The 19,722-nt window shown below is 43.0% G+C and overlaps 1 protein-coding gene across 1 annotated transcript in view; it reads right to left on the reverse strand.

The window, feature by feature from the left end:
• Nucleotides 1–8,666: 8,666 nt before the first annotated feature.
• The window catches only part of LOC137325020 (ubiquitin-conjugating enzyme E2 U-like), a 76,797-nt gene continuing 65,741 nt past the window's right edge, over nt 8,667–19,722 (reverse strand). The window contains exons 10-11 of the mRNA XM_067989721.1: nt 9,815–9,933; nt 8,667–8,928 (exon numbers count right to left, since the gene is read on the reverse strand). Of these exons, the coding sequence (XP_067845822.1) occupies nt 8,777–8,928; nt 9,815–9,933 (271 nt within the window). The 3' untranslated portion in view covers nt 8,667–8,776. The remainder of the gene's footprint in view (nt 8,929–9,814; nt 9,934–19,722) is intronic.

The following is a 19,722-nucleotide window of genomic DNA, read 5'->3' on the forward strand; positions in this document are numbered from 1 at the left end:
TTCCAAGTGGTGCATCCCCTGTGGCTGCAGCAGAGGTAGTGGCAGGTTGCTCTTGTTCATGCCCTGACCGATTAGATGCTTTGGGCCTACGCTCTCTGGGTTTTGGTGCCCGTGAGGGCCCCTCCAAAGACTGCTCCACTTGCACCTGTGCAGGGGCAGACTCGGCCACCTGGAGAGGAGGCAGCATTGCGGGTACTGGTTGAGAGGGGGGCAACGAGTAAGACGTGGAGGCACTTTGAGTGGCATCCCCACTTCCATATCCCCTTTTGCTATCATCCCTCCCCTGGCCCAGGCCCACATCACTCCTACCACTCTGCTGGCCGACAGTTTGGAGGACATGTGTGAAGCCTTGTAAGGCCAGTGCTAGTGTATCTGCCTGCCTGTTTAAGGCAGCAGAATGTTGTTCAATGAGTCCGAACGGCCATTGTCAGGGCCTGAATGGGCTCATTTGTGAGCCATGCTTGAAGCTCGATGGAGGCTAGCCTTCGCTCCATCGCAGACATTACCGCACTTACCCGCGACACTATCTCAGAGATGCCCTCACATCCCTGTGACAGTATCTCAGAGATGCCCTCCCTTACCTGTGCCACCCTTCCACTAATGCAGGACTTGGACTCCCCCATCCTCTGTGATTGTGGAGAGTGCGCGTGGTACCTGTTCCAGCATCTCGCAAATGTGCTGCTGCCCCTCGATTATTCTCCTTTTAAAGGATGGCCCCCAGGGTTCAGAATCTGTGTCCAACTGAGCAGAGCCTGGAGAGGAGTGTTCCTGCCACCATTGTCTGCTTGTGCTTACGTGTGTGGTCACTCACCATGTGTGACCCCAACTAACTGCAAACTGGGACCCACCGAGTTGTGTGTATCTATGCTGGTGGATGGCTCGCTCAGATGTGACGGTGCATCCTCAGAGGCCGGCAGGTCCTCTGAGGAATCGTCCTTCATCGTCACAGCAGTCACTGAAGGTCCTGTAAGAGAACAGAAGGCAATATTAAGCATGATCACAGATGTTGAGGTGCTGAAGATGGCAAGGCATGTTAATATCAATTCATATTGTGTGTGCTAAATGTTGAAGTTCTGTCACCAGACGTTTGTCGGGTGCCAGTATCGGTGTCCCCGATGGACAGGCACTCGAGGGTGCGACTCAGCTCCAGCGCCTCCTGCTCCGCGACTGTGAGCACGACAATCTGTTGTGGACCCCCTCCGGACCTCGCCCTCTCCCGTGAATTCTGGGCTCTCTTCTCCTACAAGGGGAGAAAGTACAGACACATGAGTGAGCGATGGTTACGTGGCCAACCGATGAATGCATTGGTTTGGGTGCGGCTGACCGTGAAAGAAATGCATCAGAGGGTGAGTATGATACAGAGCCATGACGTTGTATGAGGATTGGGTTGAGTGCCAGCGGTGGGGTGAGTAATGGGGAGGTGAGGAATTGCAGGTAAGTTGAGGATGAGGTTTGAGTGGGTGTGAGGAGTGATGTTATAGAGTAGTGTTGGCAGTGCAGAATGAGCTGGGGGGTGGGGCAATGATGTGGAAGACGGAATGTAGGAGAATGAGTAAGTGTACTCACTTTGGCTGACTTAGTTAGGTCATTGAAGCGCTTCCTGCACTGGATCAAGGTGCGGGAGATGTTGCTGCTGCTGGTGACCTCCTCTGCCACCTCGAGCTAGGCCTTCTTGGTGGCAGAGGCAGGCCGCTTCCTCTCATCCGCCTTCTCACCCCATCAAGTAGCACTTGGAGTGAGGCATCACTAAATCTAGGAGCAGCCTTTCCCCAGGGCTGCTCCATTGTGCTATGTGGGTGTTTGCTCCAGGAACAGCCATTGGAGGACTGCCCCTTAAAATAGAGCTCCTCCAGCTGACAGCCTGTGATGTGGGTGTGCAGTCTGCCCGCTGCGCAGGTTTCGGACGCCAAACCCGGAAACCACGTTAAGTGGCTCCAATTTACCCGCGATCGTGTGGGGAACGGAGAGTTTTTATTGGGCGGGTTACCCATGCGTCCAATCATGCCCCCGCTGCCATCCCGCCTCCCCGCTAATATCAGGGCCTACGTGCCCAAATAGGAAAATTATTGCTCTTCTTAGCAGTGACATCCCTCATTTGGATAAGCACAAAAAATAATTTAAAAAAATAAAATGCCCACATTATTATAAATTAGCACCTTACACCAAATTTATATTATGTGTTTTTGTGTCAATCAACTGGTTATTCATTTCATTGGTGTTTCATGGGTGCAAAACTTGATGCATAACAACAGTGACTACACTCATTGTACTTCACAGTAATTCTTGTAGATGAAGGTTATGAAACATTATAAAGAGATGTGATAAGGTGCTATATGAATACAAGTCTTTCCTTTTAATATATTGAATACAGAATATTTTGCTTACATGAGGGACTCATATTTCTTGCTTGTTATTTATTCAATCTTACATACATATTCAGCATATGTTATGCAGCATTATCTCCAGTTTATCTGACTGCTTGGCTTATTTCTTGCCATGCATCTGTATCCAGCAACAACAAGATGATATAATTATAGAATTCACAAAATCTGTCAGAAAGCCAAGTGAAAAGGGTAATTAGTTCATTGTTGTTGCACAGTGCTGCAGGCTATGTCAGAAGTGTAGTTCTCTCCAGCCTGATGAATGGTGTATTTTATTCACACACACCAGCCACAGCTACTCTCAATGAAGTATTTGGAAGGCATGCTCCGAAAGCTGATGCCTCTAATTTCCAGCATTGCTGCCCTGAAATCAGAGGGGTGGCTTTAGCCATACAGTTCATATGTTATTAATCACACCTACACTTCAATTTTGCTCCCCTTCTGTCCTGAAGGTAGTGATGCTTGTTAGGCTACAGTTCCACAGGCACAAGCCATCTTCCGGCATGAAGGACTTAGGGTAAGGGTCCCATCTGTACAGTCCCAGCGCAAACCACATAGGTTCCTGACACTGAGGTAGCACCACGTAGGAGTAAGAGGTTAGGGTCACATGTAGAAAGAGTTTTAGACTCAAGGGGTAGCCACAGTGACAAGAGGTTGTAGTGGTAGGGCATTATGAAGGGCATTGTGGAAGTAAACAATTCAGTGTGCTTGTATATTATTTCAATGGAGGCCTTCCGGTATCTTTCCTTAGTGTGGTAGCACTCCCACCTCTGAGTCAAAAAGTCATGGGTTCAATCCTACATGATCTAGGCTGACACATTCAGTGTATACTGAGGGAGTACTATACTGTCAGACATATAGTCTTTCAGATGAGATGTTAATTGGGAAAGGTGCAGAGTAAAACTCTCTAGTCTGACCCATCAAATAGTTCCAAATCAAGGGTATCACAGGTTATGCATAATAAAACTCTGTCTACACTACCTTAGCAAAGTTCATTAACTTCAACTTCATTCCTACTAAACCAGAGCGACTTTTGGGATTTCAGACAATGCCACCATGATGTAACATGATGTTAAAAATGCTGCTATTGAACTCAATTTAGCATTCAATGAATTGAATTCACAGGACAGCAGGGCTTTCAGGTGTAGATTAGATTTTAGATGGGGTATCTGGATCAGTGTCCTGATAAATAGTTTGATATTCCAGTGACCATTGTTCTGAACAAATCTATTCATTTCAACTCAGCAGGGGCTATTGCCAAGTTAGGCTGGTGAATTCTACTCTGGGTGGAGGCAGGGTTGTCAGGCTTTTAAAACTGAGAGAGCAGCAAAAGTCGAGGAGCCGTGAGCCAACAAAGGGTTGCAAAGAGGATGGAACACAGGAGAGGGGAGTTGGGAAATCAGCTTTATTTCAAGCATAATGAAGCACTGAAGTGGGCTAGCATAGCGTATTTGTTATTTTTATATTATTACACAAAACAAATGGTATTGATGGACATAAGTAAAACTAATCATAACTGTTATTCTATATCTTTACCATGCTGTGGAATAAAGTAGCTTAATGATTAGTATCAAGCCTCTCCTTGCTTAATGGTAACTCAGTCCACTGTTGAAGGTATAGAAAAAATACTCATGTGAAAGACAAAAGTCCATGGTCCAGATCACAAGGGGATGCTATCGTACAAGTAGACATCGGGCAGTGAAACAATTCCCATAAAAGTAAGGCGATATGGCATGGCATGAAGAACTCCCCAGCAATTGTAGCAGTCCAGATTTCTGCAGCATCAAGACATCAGGAGGAGGTTCTAAGAGAAATTGTTGCTTCTGAAGTGGCAGAAAGGACTGCTTCTATAGATTCCCTCAAGAGCACCTAGCTCATGGATTTCAGAACTTAATTGGGTTTATTCGGCCTGCTGTCATACAGACCATTAGCCAAGGGTGGTCACAGATGTCACTGTTTCTCATGATAATGTGGCTGCATCAAGGCCAGCACAGGAGGGAGTTTCTGGCCTGGACCCATAGACATTGGACATGCAAGTGTTATGACACTGGAAGCAGATCCTGCAAAGACATCAGCATCACTGAGACAAACGACGCCTCAATTCTTGAGGGTCCCATCTGTACAGTCCCAGCGCAAACCACATAGGTTCCTGACACTGAGGTAGCACCACGTAGGAGTAAGAGGTTAGGGTCACATGTAGAAAGAGTTTTAGACTCAAGGGGTAGCCACAGTGACAAGAGGTTGTAGTGGTAGGGCATTATGAAGGGCATTGTGGAAGTAAACAATTCAGTGTGCTTGTATATTATTTCAATGGAGGCCTTCCGGTATCTTTCCTTAGTGTGGTAGCACTCCCACCTCTGAGTCAAAAAGTCATGGGTTCAATCCTACATGATCTAGGCTGACACATTCAGTGTATACTGAGGGAGTACTATACTGTCAGACATATAGTCTTTCAGATGAGATGTTAATTGGGAAAGGTGCAGAGTAAAACTCTCTAGTCTGACCCATCAAATAGTTCCAAATCAAGGGTATCACAGGTTATGCATAATAAAACTCTGTCTACACTACCTTAGCAAAGTTCATTAACTTCAACTTCATTCCTACTAAACCAGAGCGACTTTTGGGATTTCAGACAATGCCACCATGATGTAACATGATGTTAAAAATGCTGCTATTGAACTCAATTTAGCATTCAATGAATTGAATTCACAGGACAGCAGGGCTTTCAGGTGTAGATTAGATTTTAGATGGGGTATCTGGATCAGTGTCCTGATAAATAGTTTGATATTCCAGTGACCATTGTTCTGAACAAATCTATTCATTTCAACTCAGCAGGGGCTATTGCCAAGTTAGGCTGGTGAATTCTACTCTGGGTGGAGGCAGGGTTGTCAGGCTTTTAAAACTGAGAGAGCAGCAAAAGTCGAGGAGCCGTGAGCCAACAAAGGGTTGCAAAGAGGATGGAACACAGGAGAGGGGAGTTGGGAAATCAGCTTTATTTCAAGCATAATGAAGCACTGAAGTGGGCTAGCATAGCGTATTTGTTATTTTTATATTATTACACAAAACAAATGGTATTGATGGACATAAGTAAAACTAATCATAACTGTTATTCTATATCTTTACCATGCTGTGGAATAAAGTAGCTTAATGATTAGTATCAAGCCTCTCCTTGCTTAATGGTAACTCAGTCCACTGTTGAAGGTATAGAAAAAATACTCATGTGAAAGACAAAAGTCCATGGTCCAGATCACAAGGGGATGCTATCGTACAAGTAGACATCGGGCAGTGAAACAATTCCCATAAAAGTAAGGCGATATGGCATGGCATGAAGAACTCCCCAGCAATTGTAGCAGTCCAGATTTCTGCAGCATCAAGACATCAGGAGGAGGTTCTAAGAGAAATTGTTGCTTCTGAAGTGGCAGAAAGGACTGCTTCTATAGATTCCCTCAAGAGCACCTAGCTCATGGATTTCAGAACTTAATTGGGTTTATTCGGCCTGCTGTCATACAGACCATTAGCCAAGGGTGGTCACAGATGTCACTGTTTCTCATGATAATGTGGCTGCATCAAGGCCAGCACAGGAGGGAGTTTCTGGCCTGGACCCATAGACATTGGACATGCAAGTGTTATGACACTGGAAGCAGATCCTGCAAAGACATCAGCATCACTGAGACAAACGACGCCTCAATTCTTGAGGGTCCCATCTGTACAGTCCCAGCGCAAACCACATAGGTTCCTGACACTGAGGTAGCACCACGTAGGAGTAAGAGGTTAGGGTCACATGTAGAAAGAGTTTTAGACTCAAGGGGTAGCCACAGTGACAAGAGGTTGTAGTGGTAGGGCATTATGAAGGGCATTGTGGAAGTAAACAATTCAGTGTGCTTGTATATTATTTCAATGGAGGCCTTCCGGTATCTTTCCTTAGTGTGGTAGCACTCCCACCTCTGAGTCAAAAAGTCATGGGTTCAATCCTACATGATCTAGGCTGACACATTCAGTGTATACTGAGGGAGTACTATACTGTCAGACATATAGTCTTTCAGATGAGATGTTAAACTGAGCCCCCATTTGGCCTCACTGATGGACGTAAAAGATCCCATGGCACGATTCAAAGAAAAGCAGAGAAGTTCTCCCAGCATCCTAGCTAACATTTATCGCTCAACCAACATCACTAAAAACAAAACAGATTATCTTGTCATTTATCTCACTGATGTTTGTGTGACCTTATTGGACACAAACTGACTGCCATGTTCCCTATATTACAAGTAACTGCACTTCAAAAGTACTTCATTGGCTGTTAAGCGCTTTGAGATGTCCTGAGGTTGTAAAAGGCATGACATCAATGTAAGTTCTTTCTTTCTATATGGTGATTAATGTTTGCAAGTTCGAGAATATTAGAGGTATCATAGAGTTGGATATTGGTTATCTGAGAGCAAGACAAAGGATAATCAACGGCTTTTTGTTTTATGCAGATTGAGTGCACCCTTTCAACTGGAAAAAGTTGGTGATGATTTACTGCCTGATATTGTGTGCTATTGGCAGCAGGTTGTCCTATGCTACCTCCTCTTTCGCTTGGGCATCTTCATCACGATCAGGTAGTGGAATCCTGGGGACTACTAACCCACCTCCACTATCTTCATCTGTATGCATTGGTGTTGGCTTTGAGCAGGCGGGCAGATTAGGGTTACGGCTGGGTCATAGGAAACATAGGAAGAGAGTAGGCCATTCAACCCCTTGAGCCATTCAGTTAGATCATGATTGATCTGTACCTCAACCCCATTTACCCTCATTTGTTTCATATCCCTTAATACCCTTATCCAAAAAAATCTATCAATTTCAGTTTTGAAAATTTCAATTGACCTAGCATCAACAGCCTTTTGGGGGAAGAGAGCTCCAGATTTCCACTTGTATGAAAAAGTACTTCCTGATTTCACTCCAAATGGCCTAACTCTAATTTTAAGATTATGCCCTATTGTTTTGGATTCCCCTGCAGAGGAAATAGCTTCTCTGTATCTACCCTATCAAATCCCTTTATTATTTTAAACACTTTGATTAGATCACCCCTCAACCTTCTAAATTTAAGGGACTATAAACCAAGTTTATGCAACCTGTCCTCATAATTTATCCCTTTAAGCTCTGATATCATTCTGGTGAATTTGTGCTGTACCCCTTCCAAGGCCAACATATCTTCCCTGAGGTTCAGTGCAAAAATTTGACCGCAGTGGGGGAAAGCTGTGGTGGCCGAAGTTTCAGTGGAAAGCCTCACTATCTCATTTTCCTTGCTAGACCGCCTTTACTCCATCCAAAAATGGGTGGTTTCATTAAGGAAAATACAGGCTGAAAGGCAAGCATGAGTAAATTTGCACATTTGCCTTTATTATGAAAGGATAGGACAGGTAGATAGAAGTGGCCTGTTTCTAGTAGTTGAGGGGTCAAGAATGAGGGACCATAGATACAAGATTAAATGTAAGTGATTTAGAACAGAAGGCAGGAGAAACTTCTTTACACGAAGTTGTGAAGCTGTGAATTCACTTGCAGGGTTAGTGGTTGACGCCGAAACTATGTCAACATAGATTAGATTGGATAGGTGGATGAAGGAAAATAGGTTGAAGAGATATGGGAACAGGGTGGGTAAATGTGATTAGGACTATTTACTCATATGGAGGGTTAACACCAGCACGGATTGGTTGGGACAAATTGCCTGTTTCCGTGTTGAAACTTCTATTTATTTCTAAGCCCAATCCCATCTTCACCCAATACCCACCACTCCCTTTCCAGCAGGGGTCACTAGATATCAATCAACAGTGTGACCCTGGCAGATTTCCCCACCCCAGACCCAAGGAACTGAGGCTAACTGTTGTAGCCATATTGCCACCATGGTTGAGATCTAGTACCTCTGTAGAGACCAGGAATTGAACTTGGGACCTTCTGGACTGTATGATTGAGTTACATACTGACTCTACAAGTTGAGCCAGCAGAGAGATGTGAAATGAAATTGTTTCACTGGAGAAAGGAAGACCGAGGAGAGATATGATCCTGGTCTTTCTTGTTCCATCATTTTTCATGGTATTATATGACCTGGAGTTGCTTTGGGCAACCTCTGATGGGGAAGGGTCAATGGTAGTGAAAAGAAAAACAAGTAGAAAATATATTCATCAGTGCGAGCATCCTTACTCTAAAAATATTCAAAAATATTAATAACGTTTATTTCACAACCTGGAAATAAACAAAGATAAGTTCTAGGATAGTGACCTTGGAATATTATTCTAGGAACTTAGAGTTATTGTGGCATTGAAGAGGACTTCATACCGTCCAAATTAATTTAATGATTAAAAAGTTAAATTACAGACAGGTTTGGGGGCCATGAAGGAGTTGGATGTTGGGATTTTTGTTCCTTAATTATCTTCCAGCTCATCTAAATTGAGTGCATTTGTCCAGTCAACTAAACTGTCCACTTCCTTGTCCCACAGTTCCTCCTCCTGTGTGCTGGTGTTGGGTCGCTTTTTCTTGTTTCTTGGCAGATCCAGGATTACTGAAGTCGAAGCTTCTACAGTAAAGCAAAATAGCACAATGTACTAATATCTGTATGAAATATAACCCTTCATAGTTCAATAATCTTAGACTGGTACTCCAAAGCTTTTCACTTGATTATCTTCGAGAGTCTGGGATAAATTTTGGAGTTCTTATTTTAGTTTCTCGTAATTTTTTTCCCTCCTCTCCTGAAAGCTCACTGGTTAACAGTTACATGTGAGCCAGTTGTCCTGACCCTTATCCATTCTTCATATGTCTCCATTGTCAATTAGCCTGCTGACATTCACTGTCTAGGTTCACACATGAAAGATTAGCTACTTAGGTGAGAACAATCAGCACCCATGAACTGTGTCCTATTAGTAGTCAAATCTTCAGAAAAGGAAGAGAGAAAATGGGATGGAATCTTTTTTTATAAATAGACATTACCTTTACGATAAAGTGTTTTGCAAATATTTTTTGAAAAAAAGAGCTGTCCCTTTTTGAAAGATGTCATGTATTGATCTGCATACTTGGCAATGCATTGACCAATGGGTCCATTAGGGAGCTTGCATTTTGTACAGTTGTATTGTCTTTGAAGTTTTACTAGTTGTTACTGACTTCACTCATGAAATTAAAAGAGTTCCCGCTCCAAATGGTATCCAGTAACTCCTGCGTGTGAGTGCCATTCAGATTGGGCTCAGTTATGATGCCCAGTCTAGTTAAATATCCTGACAGCAAACCCTTCCAAAAATAAGCTCCCACAAGTAGAATGGCTAACTCGACAAAATACTGGAGGACTGCCAGCACCCGTGGAATCATTTCCCAGCATGAGTCACTAACTTCAAAAGAGATGGGGAGAACCTTGTGGAGGGGGTAGGAAATTCATCCCATCACTGATAGATGATATTTTCTGACAAACTCACCTGAAGATCTGTCCAAAATGTAGCTCTTCTTCATGAGGTTGATTCGTGCTAGTTTCTCATCTATTGTCATTCGAGTCTTCCTTTGTTTCCCAAATGGTCCATACATAACATCGTTGAACCTGCACACAATATGACATAGAAGCTCAGACTGTTATCTCGTAGTTAGTAAATAACTCAAGTTGTTCACTGTGATTATCAATTACTAGCCTCTAAGTTTAAATATCTCATAAGAGGAAACATTCTCTGTTTTGTCATTGAAAAGCCAGCCACAGGGACAACTGCCATGTTAGGCCACCTGGCTGGAAGAGATAGACTTGGGTGACATAACTGACAGGTTCGTTTTCAGCCAGTTGTCTTGATTTGTACCTTTCTTGCAAGAATACCATTATAATGTTCAGTATCTACTAGAGCTTATTTTAGAACTCTGTAGCCTCCATTTATACATTGGCAGCAAAGTATTGTTTGGAGGCAAGACTGTAATATAGATGACACTGTATACATACCTCTGGAGGCAGGAAACACTACCTCTAAGATGGCTTTGTTCCCTGCTTTCGGGAGCAATACTGTTTTGGCCTAGTTGCCATGTGGTTTTAATATTGCCGTCCTGTACAAACTATCCTCTGACACTGGAGGAAATTTCCAGGCACAATGGCAAAGTCACCAACACAACCTTAGAAAAACTGCGCATGTGCAAATCTTGCATTTGTGGAATTGTTTTAATGTTGCTACCAGACACTGAATTCCCCTCTCCCCTTCTAGCAGTGTAAAACATAGCAAATTCAGCCCACAGAAAGGGGTTCAGCAATATAAATGATGCGTTACATGTAGTTGTGCCTGCTGAAGAAACACACACACAGAAAAAAGAAACAAGAGTAATAGAGAAGAGAGTAGAGATGATTGAGAAACTGAAAGGGGGACACATAGAGACAGACAGAGAGAAAAATGGGAAAGAAACAGATACAGAGAGCTGTAGCAGATACAAATGAAGAGAGAGAAACGGGAAAGATAGATACACAGGAGGAAAGGCATGGGGGGCAGGGGAAGAAAGAGAAAATTAGACAGAGTAAGAAAAGACAGTCCTAGCTGATTATACACATTCTCTGCCCTCCCCCAAAGCAATTTCAGTACAGGCAGTAGACTTAAAAGGAAAAAAAAACACTAAAAACAGGAGGTGTAGCAATATTAAAGCCTAGGAACTTTTGAAGAAGCAACAATTGTACATCATAGCAGACAACAAACACCTACCATAACATTTGAGGAAGCAGAAGAAAGTTGCACGCCAGGCAATATATGACACAAATTGTACAGTAGTCTGCTTTTGATTTGTAATATTAATATTTGAAATTGAAAATCCAGTTTCATGTATGTAAGCTTCTAGTGCACAATATCTGCTGATCATGGTGTAACCATTTCTTGTGGACTTGTAACCAGAACATCAGCTGCGTGAACATGTGAATTTCTGTCCAACTCTCCTGATGGCTCAGGAAATGCACAGTGGACCCGAAATTCTGGGGGCTGAGGAGAGTGGACAGAGGGCGGATTGCCCACCAAGGGATATGCGACGATGACAAAATTTGGGCAGAACCCGGATCCACTGGGTTTCCACCCTATTCAAAGAGCACACAAAATTCTGGGCAGGGGAGCAGACAAGTCTTCTGCCCACCCCCTCTGTCAAAGGGGCGTGTTGAGGGAGTAACCAGCAATTCCCTCCATTATGCCCATGTATGGCCCAATGGAAACCTTGCCAGAAGGCGTTGATTAGCTTTTTAAATATTAGGAGCATTTGATAAAATTAAATAATGTTCCTTTTCACTGCTTTTGTTTTCTTCCCAGCTTTCGGGTGGGTGCTTCTGAAGTGCATGGGTCGCCCACCCCAATGATGATCCTGTCTCTGGGATTTGGAACAGGGTCTGTGTCCGTCTGCATCCATCCTCGTGGGCGGCTGGAAGTTCTACCCTGCTACAAGACTACCAACTGAGTGAGACTTCTGGAATTTCGGGCCTGTGTATTGTGTTACTTAGTTATACAGGCCAAGAAAGTCCCAGGCTTGACCAATGGTTTGTGCTATGCAGGGTAAAAGCAGTCAAGCAGTCTTGTTCTTGATCATTATTCAGTAAGTGCAGCTGGAAATACAGGTGGTTGGAACGCAAGACAGCATTGCTCTTGGCTATGTTGCCTCCATTGGTTGAATGGCCAACTACACTTATTGCCACATAGAAAACTTGACAGTATTTTCTAAAAATAAACGAGTAAAATATTTCTTCCTCCTTAATTACTTTTCTTTCCACTTCATATATAACACGCATCATTACCTACTGAGGAGGTGGGGTGTACCAGGTTCTTGATCTTCGTCCTCCGTGTTTACGTTGCTATTGAACTGACCATTAGGAAGTCCTAATGCAAGAAGACTTATAATAACGCACTTGCTGATTCTCCTCACCCCCAACTACCCTAATGAAATTCCACAGCATTGGGAGTCACAAGTGAGAGATAGCATCCTACACTCTGTGACTCAGGGTTTGCTAAAACACCCTGTTGTGCAATCAAGCCTGTCCCTTCAGGCTCTTAGCCTTGCAAACTTCATCCTACATTGGTTCTATGGCAAGTAAGGCACACAGAAAATGTGCTTTCATTCATCTTGTGCTGCTTTGTTGAATGGATTTGGTTAGTCTTTCTAATTGGTTACTATCTTTAGTTTCTCCTCAGTGCTTTTTCCCCTGTCAGACACAGACTAGGAGGTTATATCATTATTTTACAGCACCACTTGTTTTATATGAGATCTGTTTATTCCTAATTCCAGAGAAGGTGTATTTAAAATCCGATGGTATGACATTATGTAGCATTACCGTATTATTGTAAACTCGACATCCCTTTCATTATACTTATTTTTTCTAAATGGGTGTCGGCTGTAATAGAAGAGCTTTAGAATTAAATTCTTTCACAGACAGTCACTGATTTAATACCCTCTCCATAAAGAAACTTACCACTGTTTCCTTATTTAAAAGGTTCTTACAATATCTACAAAAGGAGATATTTGGGATTTACCCTTAAGTACTATTTTGGTTTGAGATTCTTTCAAGTCTGATACAGAAAAACAAGGTGCTGATCTGAATCCTCATCAATTCAATGTGTGGCTGATGCTCTTATTCGTTACCAGATCTGCAGTCCTTTATTTCTTCTAATACATAATGATTGTGTATTAAATATATTGATTGTTTTATATAATATATATCGACTGTGTTGTTATATAATACAAGCAGATTGTGTTGTTATATAATGTATTGACTATTATTTAAAACTACTAACAATTATTTAACCTACAATGGCATTGTTATATAATACACCAGTTAATCTCCCTTGGCTTGGCTCAAAAAATGTGTCTCTTTCTTCCTTTAACAGTGTCTCTGATTGCTTCCCACTCTAAATTCTTTCAGATTTCAACATCAACTTGCATTTATATAGCGTCTTTAAAGTAGTAAAATGTCCTAAGATGCTTCACAGGAGCATAATTGGACAGAAATTGACACCAAGCCAAAGAAGGAGACATTAGGATAGGTGACCAAAAGGTTGAACAAAGAGGTAGGTTTTGAGGAACGTCTTAAAGAAGGAGAGAGAGGTGGAGAGGTTTAGGGAGGAAATTCCAGAGCTCAGGGCCTGGTCAGTTGAAGGCATGGCATGGTGGGGTAAATGCAATGGAGGCTGTGAAAGAGGTCAGAGTTGGAGGAACACAAAGATCTTGGAGGGTTGGAGGTTACAAACATAGGGAGGGGCGAGTCCATGGAGGGATTTGAACATGAGGATGAGAATTTTAAAATCAAGGCATTGGTGATCTTTTTGTATTCCAATTTTTTTGTCTCCCTCTCATTTTTGACTCTGTTTCTCAAAACTCATTTTTCTCATTCTTTCTTTCTCTCACTCACTCATTCTGCAAGAAAAATAGGTGGATGCCCCCTTATAAATTTATATGACCTTGCTGTGATCTAGTTAGAATTGTTAAGGAAATGGATGCGAGTATTGCTGTGAAAGACTTTTCAGCAAATATGCACACAAATGTTACTCCATCTGATCTCCTTCCAGAATATTTTCTCTGCCAATCACGTTGGAGAGATTGCCACCAACTCAGTTATAAAGGATCTTGTACTTTTTTTTTTGTTCTTCCATGGGAAAGGAATGTCCTATGACATCAGCTAATTACCCTGGCTTGCTCCCGCAAGATAAACTGTCTGAATCGCCATCTCACCTATTTCTCACCACTGTCAAGGGTACTGCCCCATCTCTATGGGCTACTTTTTTTCCTGATTGTACCTTCCATTTGCCATTTTATATCAAAATGATCACAAGAAGGAATTAGGTCGGCCATATTCCTGGAGGTTTGATCACACATTGTGATGTGACATTTAGGATGGAGAATAAGGAGAGTGAGAAATCAAACTCTTATGACCTAGCGTTTGGGGGAGGAAAGCAACAAATACTGAAGTAAGAACAGGAGCCTAAAGATCACTGATGTTGCAAAAGGTTCAGAGATAAAAGTACTACTCTGTACCAGGACACACCCCTCCTCTCCCATCTCGGGCAATGAGCCTCAGCTATGCCTGAGCACCAAACAACTCTAATAGAGATAGGGCGTATTCTGCCACACAGAACAGCCTGGGGTAGGACACACCTCCATTGAAAGGGGAAAGTACGGAACAAAATTGAGTTTTTTGTGATCGATTTCACACTAGGGAATGGAGAGAAGCGCACCTGGATGATGGAGTGCCGGCGGAGTGATAATATATAAAGTAAAATTCTCCTGAGAGTCCGGGACCTCAGACATTACTTAAATAAGCTTATGAAAATGATAGTTTTAAACATTGAAATAGTGATTAATTCTGTTGCATTTTACATATAATTGATCATTTGGATTTATAATAATGAACTAAAATTCTGGGCAAAAACTGACCAGGTCTCATTTTTTTTTTTTTGAGTGCTGCTAACTTGATAGCCTGAATGCAGGGTGGTGTTGCTTGACATGACATGACAACTAATAGGAACCGTGAAAAGGGGCTGGATCACTTGACGATGGTCCTCCAACCAATCCCGGCGAGGGTGAGACTTCACCCAGCAAGAAAGGGGTTGGGGGGCAGCAGTGTTTTTTATCATGTGTGATCAGTGAGGAAGGAAGTATGCAGGTGCATGTCACGGGAGCAAAGCACTACTTTTCTCCTGGGTTGCTAGCAGCAATGCCCAGGAGATTCATCTTCCATTCTGAGAGACCGCCTGGTCAATCCAGGAGGGTTGGCAACCCTACCACTAATCTCTACCTCGCACCAATAATACTTTCTGCATTCTTACTTTATACAGAATAACACACCAAGTATAATAAACAATAACAATGTTGTAATGGAGGGACATTGAACAGGTAGAGGTGTAACTCTTGGCAGACTATATTCTATAATACAGCTTTTAAAGTCTAGGAATCAAATAAAAACAGGGGTCTTTTGACATTGAGAAAACCTGATAAATGTAATTATATTCCCGTAGTTCAGTTAGTTTCATATATATATATATGAAACTCTTTCAAAATAATCAGGAAAAATGATGTGTTTTGATCACTGTCTAACCCATATCCCATGGACCAATCTGCTCACTCAAAAGTCAACTTACTGAAGACAATTACAGTAACATGGCTTAAACAGGGGCAGGAATGGCAGCTCAATGTTCCTGGTTACTGGGTTTTCAGACGAGATAGAGAGGGGGATATAAAAGGGGGGGGGGCGGGTGGCAATATTGGTTAAAGAAATAATTATGGCTGTGAGGAGGGTTGATATATTGGAAGGATCATCAAATGAGGCTATATGGGTTGAGCTAAAAAAGGAGCAGTCACACTGCTGGGAGAGTACTGTAGACCCCCAAACAGTCAGAGGGAGAAAGAACAGCAAATATGTAGGCAAATTTCTGAGAAGTGCAAAAACAATAGGGCAGTAATAGTCGGGGATTTCAACTACCCCAATATGAACTGGGATACAATCAGTGCAAAAGGTATAGAGGGCACAGAATTCTCTGCAATCTGGCATTCAGGAGAACTTTTTTAGCCAGTATGTAGCAAGTCCAACAAGAGGGGAGGCAGTTCTGGATTTAGTTTTCGGGAATGAAGCTGGGCAGGTGGAAGGAGTATCAGTGGGAGAGCATTTTGGTGGTAGTGATCATAATTCAGTTAGATTTAGCATAGTTATGGAAAAGGACAAAGATAGGACAGGAGTAAAAGTTCTAAACTGGGGAAAGGCCAATTTTACTAAGCTGAGAAGTGATTTAGCAAAAGTGGACTGAAAACAGCTACTTGAAGGTAAATCAGTGTCAGAGCAGTGGGAGACATTCAAGGGGGAGATTCAAGGGGTTCAGAGTAAACATGTTCCCACAAAGGAAAAGGGTGGGACTGCCAAATCTAGAGCCCCCTGGATGACAAGGAGCATACAGGGTAAGATAAGGCAAAAAAGGGATGCTTATGTCAGATACTGAGAGCTCAATACTGCAGAAAGTCTTGGGGAGTATAGAAAGTGCAGGAGTAAAATTAAAAAGGAAATTAGGAAAGCAAAGAGAGGGCATGAAAAATTACTGGCAAGTAAAATTAAGGAAAACCCAAAAATGTTTTATAAATACATAAAGAGCAAGAGGATAACTAAGGAAAGAGTAGGGCTTATTAGATATCGAAAAGGTAACTTACGTGTGGAGGCGGAAAATGTGGATATGGTTCTTAATGAATACTTTGTGTCTGTCTTCACAAAAGAGGGGGACGATGCAGAGATTGTAGTTAAGGAGGAGGAGTGTGAAATATTGGGATGGGATAAACATAGTGAGGGAGAAAGTATTAAGCAGATTAGCATCTTTGAAAGTAGATAAATTGCCAGGCCCAGATGAAATGTATCCCAGGCTGCTGAGAAGCAAGGGAGGAAATAGCGGAGGCTCTGACCATCATTTTCTAATCCTCCCTGGCTACAGGTGTGATGCTGGAGGATTGGAGGACTGCTAATGTTGTACCGTTGTTTAAAAAAGGAGAAGGTGATAGACCGAGTAATTATAGGCCAGTCAGTCTAACCTCGGTAGTGGGCAAATTATTGGAATCAATTCTGAGGGACAGCGTAAATCGTCATTTAGAAAGGCACAGGATAATCAACGACAGTCAGCATGGATTTGTTAAGAGAAGGTTGTGTCTGACTAACTTGATTGAAGTTTTTGAGCAGCGAACAAGGAGGGTAGATGAGGGTAATGGGTTTGATCTAGTGCACATGGATTTTAGGTCCCACATGGCAGACTGGTCAAAAAAGTAAAAGCCCATGGGATCCAAGGGAAAGTGGCTAGTCGGATCCAAAATTGGCTCAATGGCAGGAAGCAAAGGGTAACGGTTGACGGGTGTTTTCGCGACTGGCAGGCTGTTTATGGTGGGGTCCTACAAGGCTCAGTACTAGGTCTCTTGCTTTTTGTGGTATATATTAATGATTTGGACTTGAATGTGGGGGGCTTGATCAAGAAGTTTGCAGATGATACAAAAATTGGCCGTGTGGTTGATAGTTAGGAGGAAAGCTGTAGACTGCAGGAAGATAACAATGGACTGGTCAGGTGGGCAGAAAAGTGGCAAATGGAATTCAATCCAGAGAAGTGTGAGGTGATGCATTTGGGGAGGGCAAACAAGGCAAGGGAGTAGACAATAAATGGGAGGATTCTGAGAGGTGTAGAAGAACAAAGGGACCTTGGAGTGCATATCCACAGATCTCTGAAGGTAGCAGACCAGGTAGATAAGGTGGCTAAAAAGACAAATGGGAAACTTTCCTTTATTAGCCGAGGCATAGAATATAAGAGCAGCGAGGTTATGCTGGAACTGTATAAAACACTGGTTAGGCCACAGTTTGAGTACTGCGTACAGTTCTGGTCACCACATTACAGGAAAGATGTGATTGCACTAGAGAGGGTACAGAGGAGATTTATGAGGATGTTGCCAGGGCTGGAGAATTTTAGCTATGAGAAAAGATTGGATAGGCTGGGGTTGTTTTCTTTGGAATAAAAGAGGCTGAGAGGAGATTTAATTGAGGTATGTAAAATTATGACGGGACTAGATAGAGCGGATAGGGAGGACCTATTTCTCGTAGCAGAGGGGTCAGTGACCAGGGGGCATAGATTTAAAGTAATTGGTAGAAGGATTAGAGGGGAGCCGTGGAGAAATTTTTTCACCCAGAGAGTGGTGGGGGTCTGGAACTCACTGCCTGAAAGGGTGGTTGAGGGTTTCTGCCTCTACTCATTTAATAATACTTGGATGCGCACTTTAAGTGCCGTAACCTACAAGGCTATGGACCAAGTGCTGGAAAGTAGGATTAAGCTGGATAGCTCTTTCTCGGCCGGCACGGACATGATGGGCCGAATGGCCTCCTTTTGTGCCGTAACTTTGTATGATGCTATGAAGACACTCAAGGTCCAACACTCCTGTCAGCCCCCATTGCAGGGCTCATAGTGTATCTACAGAAAAGTCCGATGAGGTGCCCTCCTCTCAAGGTGCCACATGACCTCCCGTTCCAGCCGGGCTCCACCAAGGATTACCCCAGTGCCTAAGGCCAGCCAGATGCTGGCAGCCACGATATTAACACAAGTCACTCCAGCTATTGCAGGGAAATCTGGGCCTTGTACCCAGAAGTAAATGGCCACTACCATCGCAGGCCACTAGCAGCAGCCTTCCCTTAACCTGCCCCCAAAGCTGCTCCTCCTATGGATGGGAGCACTACAGTAAATTGAAGAATTGCTGCTTACACCATCACGAATGGGAAGCATGGGTGGACAAAGTAGGCAGGGAGACTATTGTGTATACTTTGCAATGAAATATTGAAACTTTATTGTGACATTCCTTGTTTTGGTCTCTGAATAGCAGCGGGGGCAGGAATAAAAGTAAGTGGTTGGAAAGGCAGCCTCACTGCCAGGCGGCCAGTGATTGTGCTATTGGTGAAGTAGCTGCTCTGTAGCTAATAAGAGTGAAAAGAAAGATGGGCTGTGGGAGTGTGGTGATATTAGTGGAAATTGTTGACTACAGTGGTTTAGGTCATTTGACCCACATGCTTATTGTGCAGCTCCACCTCTGCTTCCTTTTTTGCCTTGCTGCCTTCCTGTCACTCTCCTGCCCCAATTCCTCCTTGATCCTGCAGTTTTATTTTGATCCCTCAATCTATTGCTTAATTATGCAGCACATAGTGATAATCTTAGATAGTTTGATGGGATTGCATTGCAGGGCCCCATCGGAGTGGCCGAAACAGCAGAAGCACTGCTTCAGCATGCCTATCACGCACTCCACTGTGCCTTGGATGGTGGTTTGGGCCTTATTATAGTGGCCCTGGAAGTCTTGTGCTCAATTAGCCATTGCCTGACTGCAGTTTACATGATCCTACCAGTAGGGCAGAGCCTGGGAAAATAAAGCCCAGATTATCTGTATTGTTCTGCAATGCAAACTTTAAAAAAAAAATTATGATGAGTGGAGGATATGATTAATATGGAACAGATAAGGTGCTATATAAATGCAATTATTTCCTGCTTTTCTGTAAATGTTATTTTTGGCTGTATATACTGGCCTAAATGAGGAAGGAAAATGGTAGCTGAAAGCAGTTTGAAGAAATTATTTAAATGACTTGATTGGTTCATGGTGAACATATAAGGGCAAATAATGCGGTCTCGGTGCAGCGCACAAGAAAAGAAACTCCCTAGGCTCTGCAGATGAACTGACCTCACACAATAATGTGAGGTTAGCTTATTGATATATTTTTGTCGTACTCCTGCCATGCAGTGCATGATGTGCTGAGTGTGCCATGTGAGTCAGAGGCGGAATGTCCGACAGTAGCAGCCAGTCAAGGGCTGCTAGATGCCCCTCCAGTAGCCCTGGTTTTTTTTTCCTGAAG

Source organism: Heptranchias perlo, chromosome 9 (assembly GCF_035084215.1).
Source record: "Heptranchias perlo isolate sHepPer1 chromosome 9, sHepPer1.hap1, whole genome shotgun sequence".
Lineage (NCBI taxonomy): Eukaryota > Metazoa > Chordata > Chondrichthyes > Hexanchiformes > Hexanchidae > Heptranchias > Heptranchias perlo.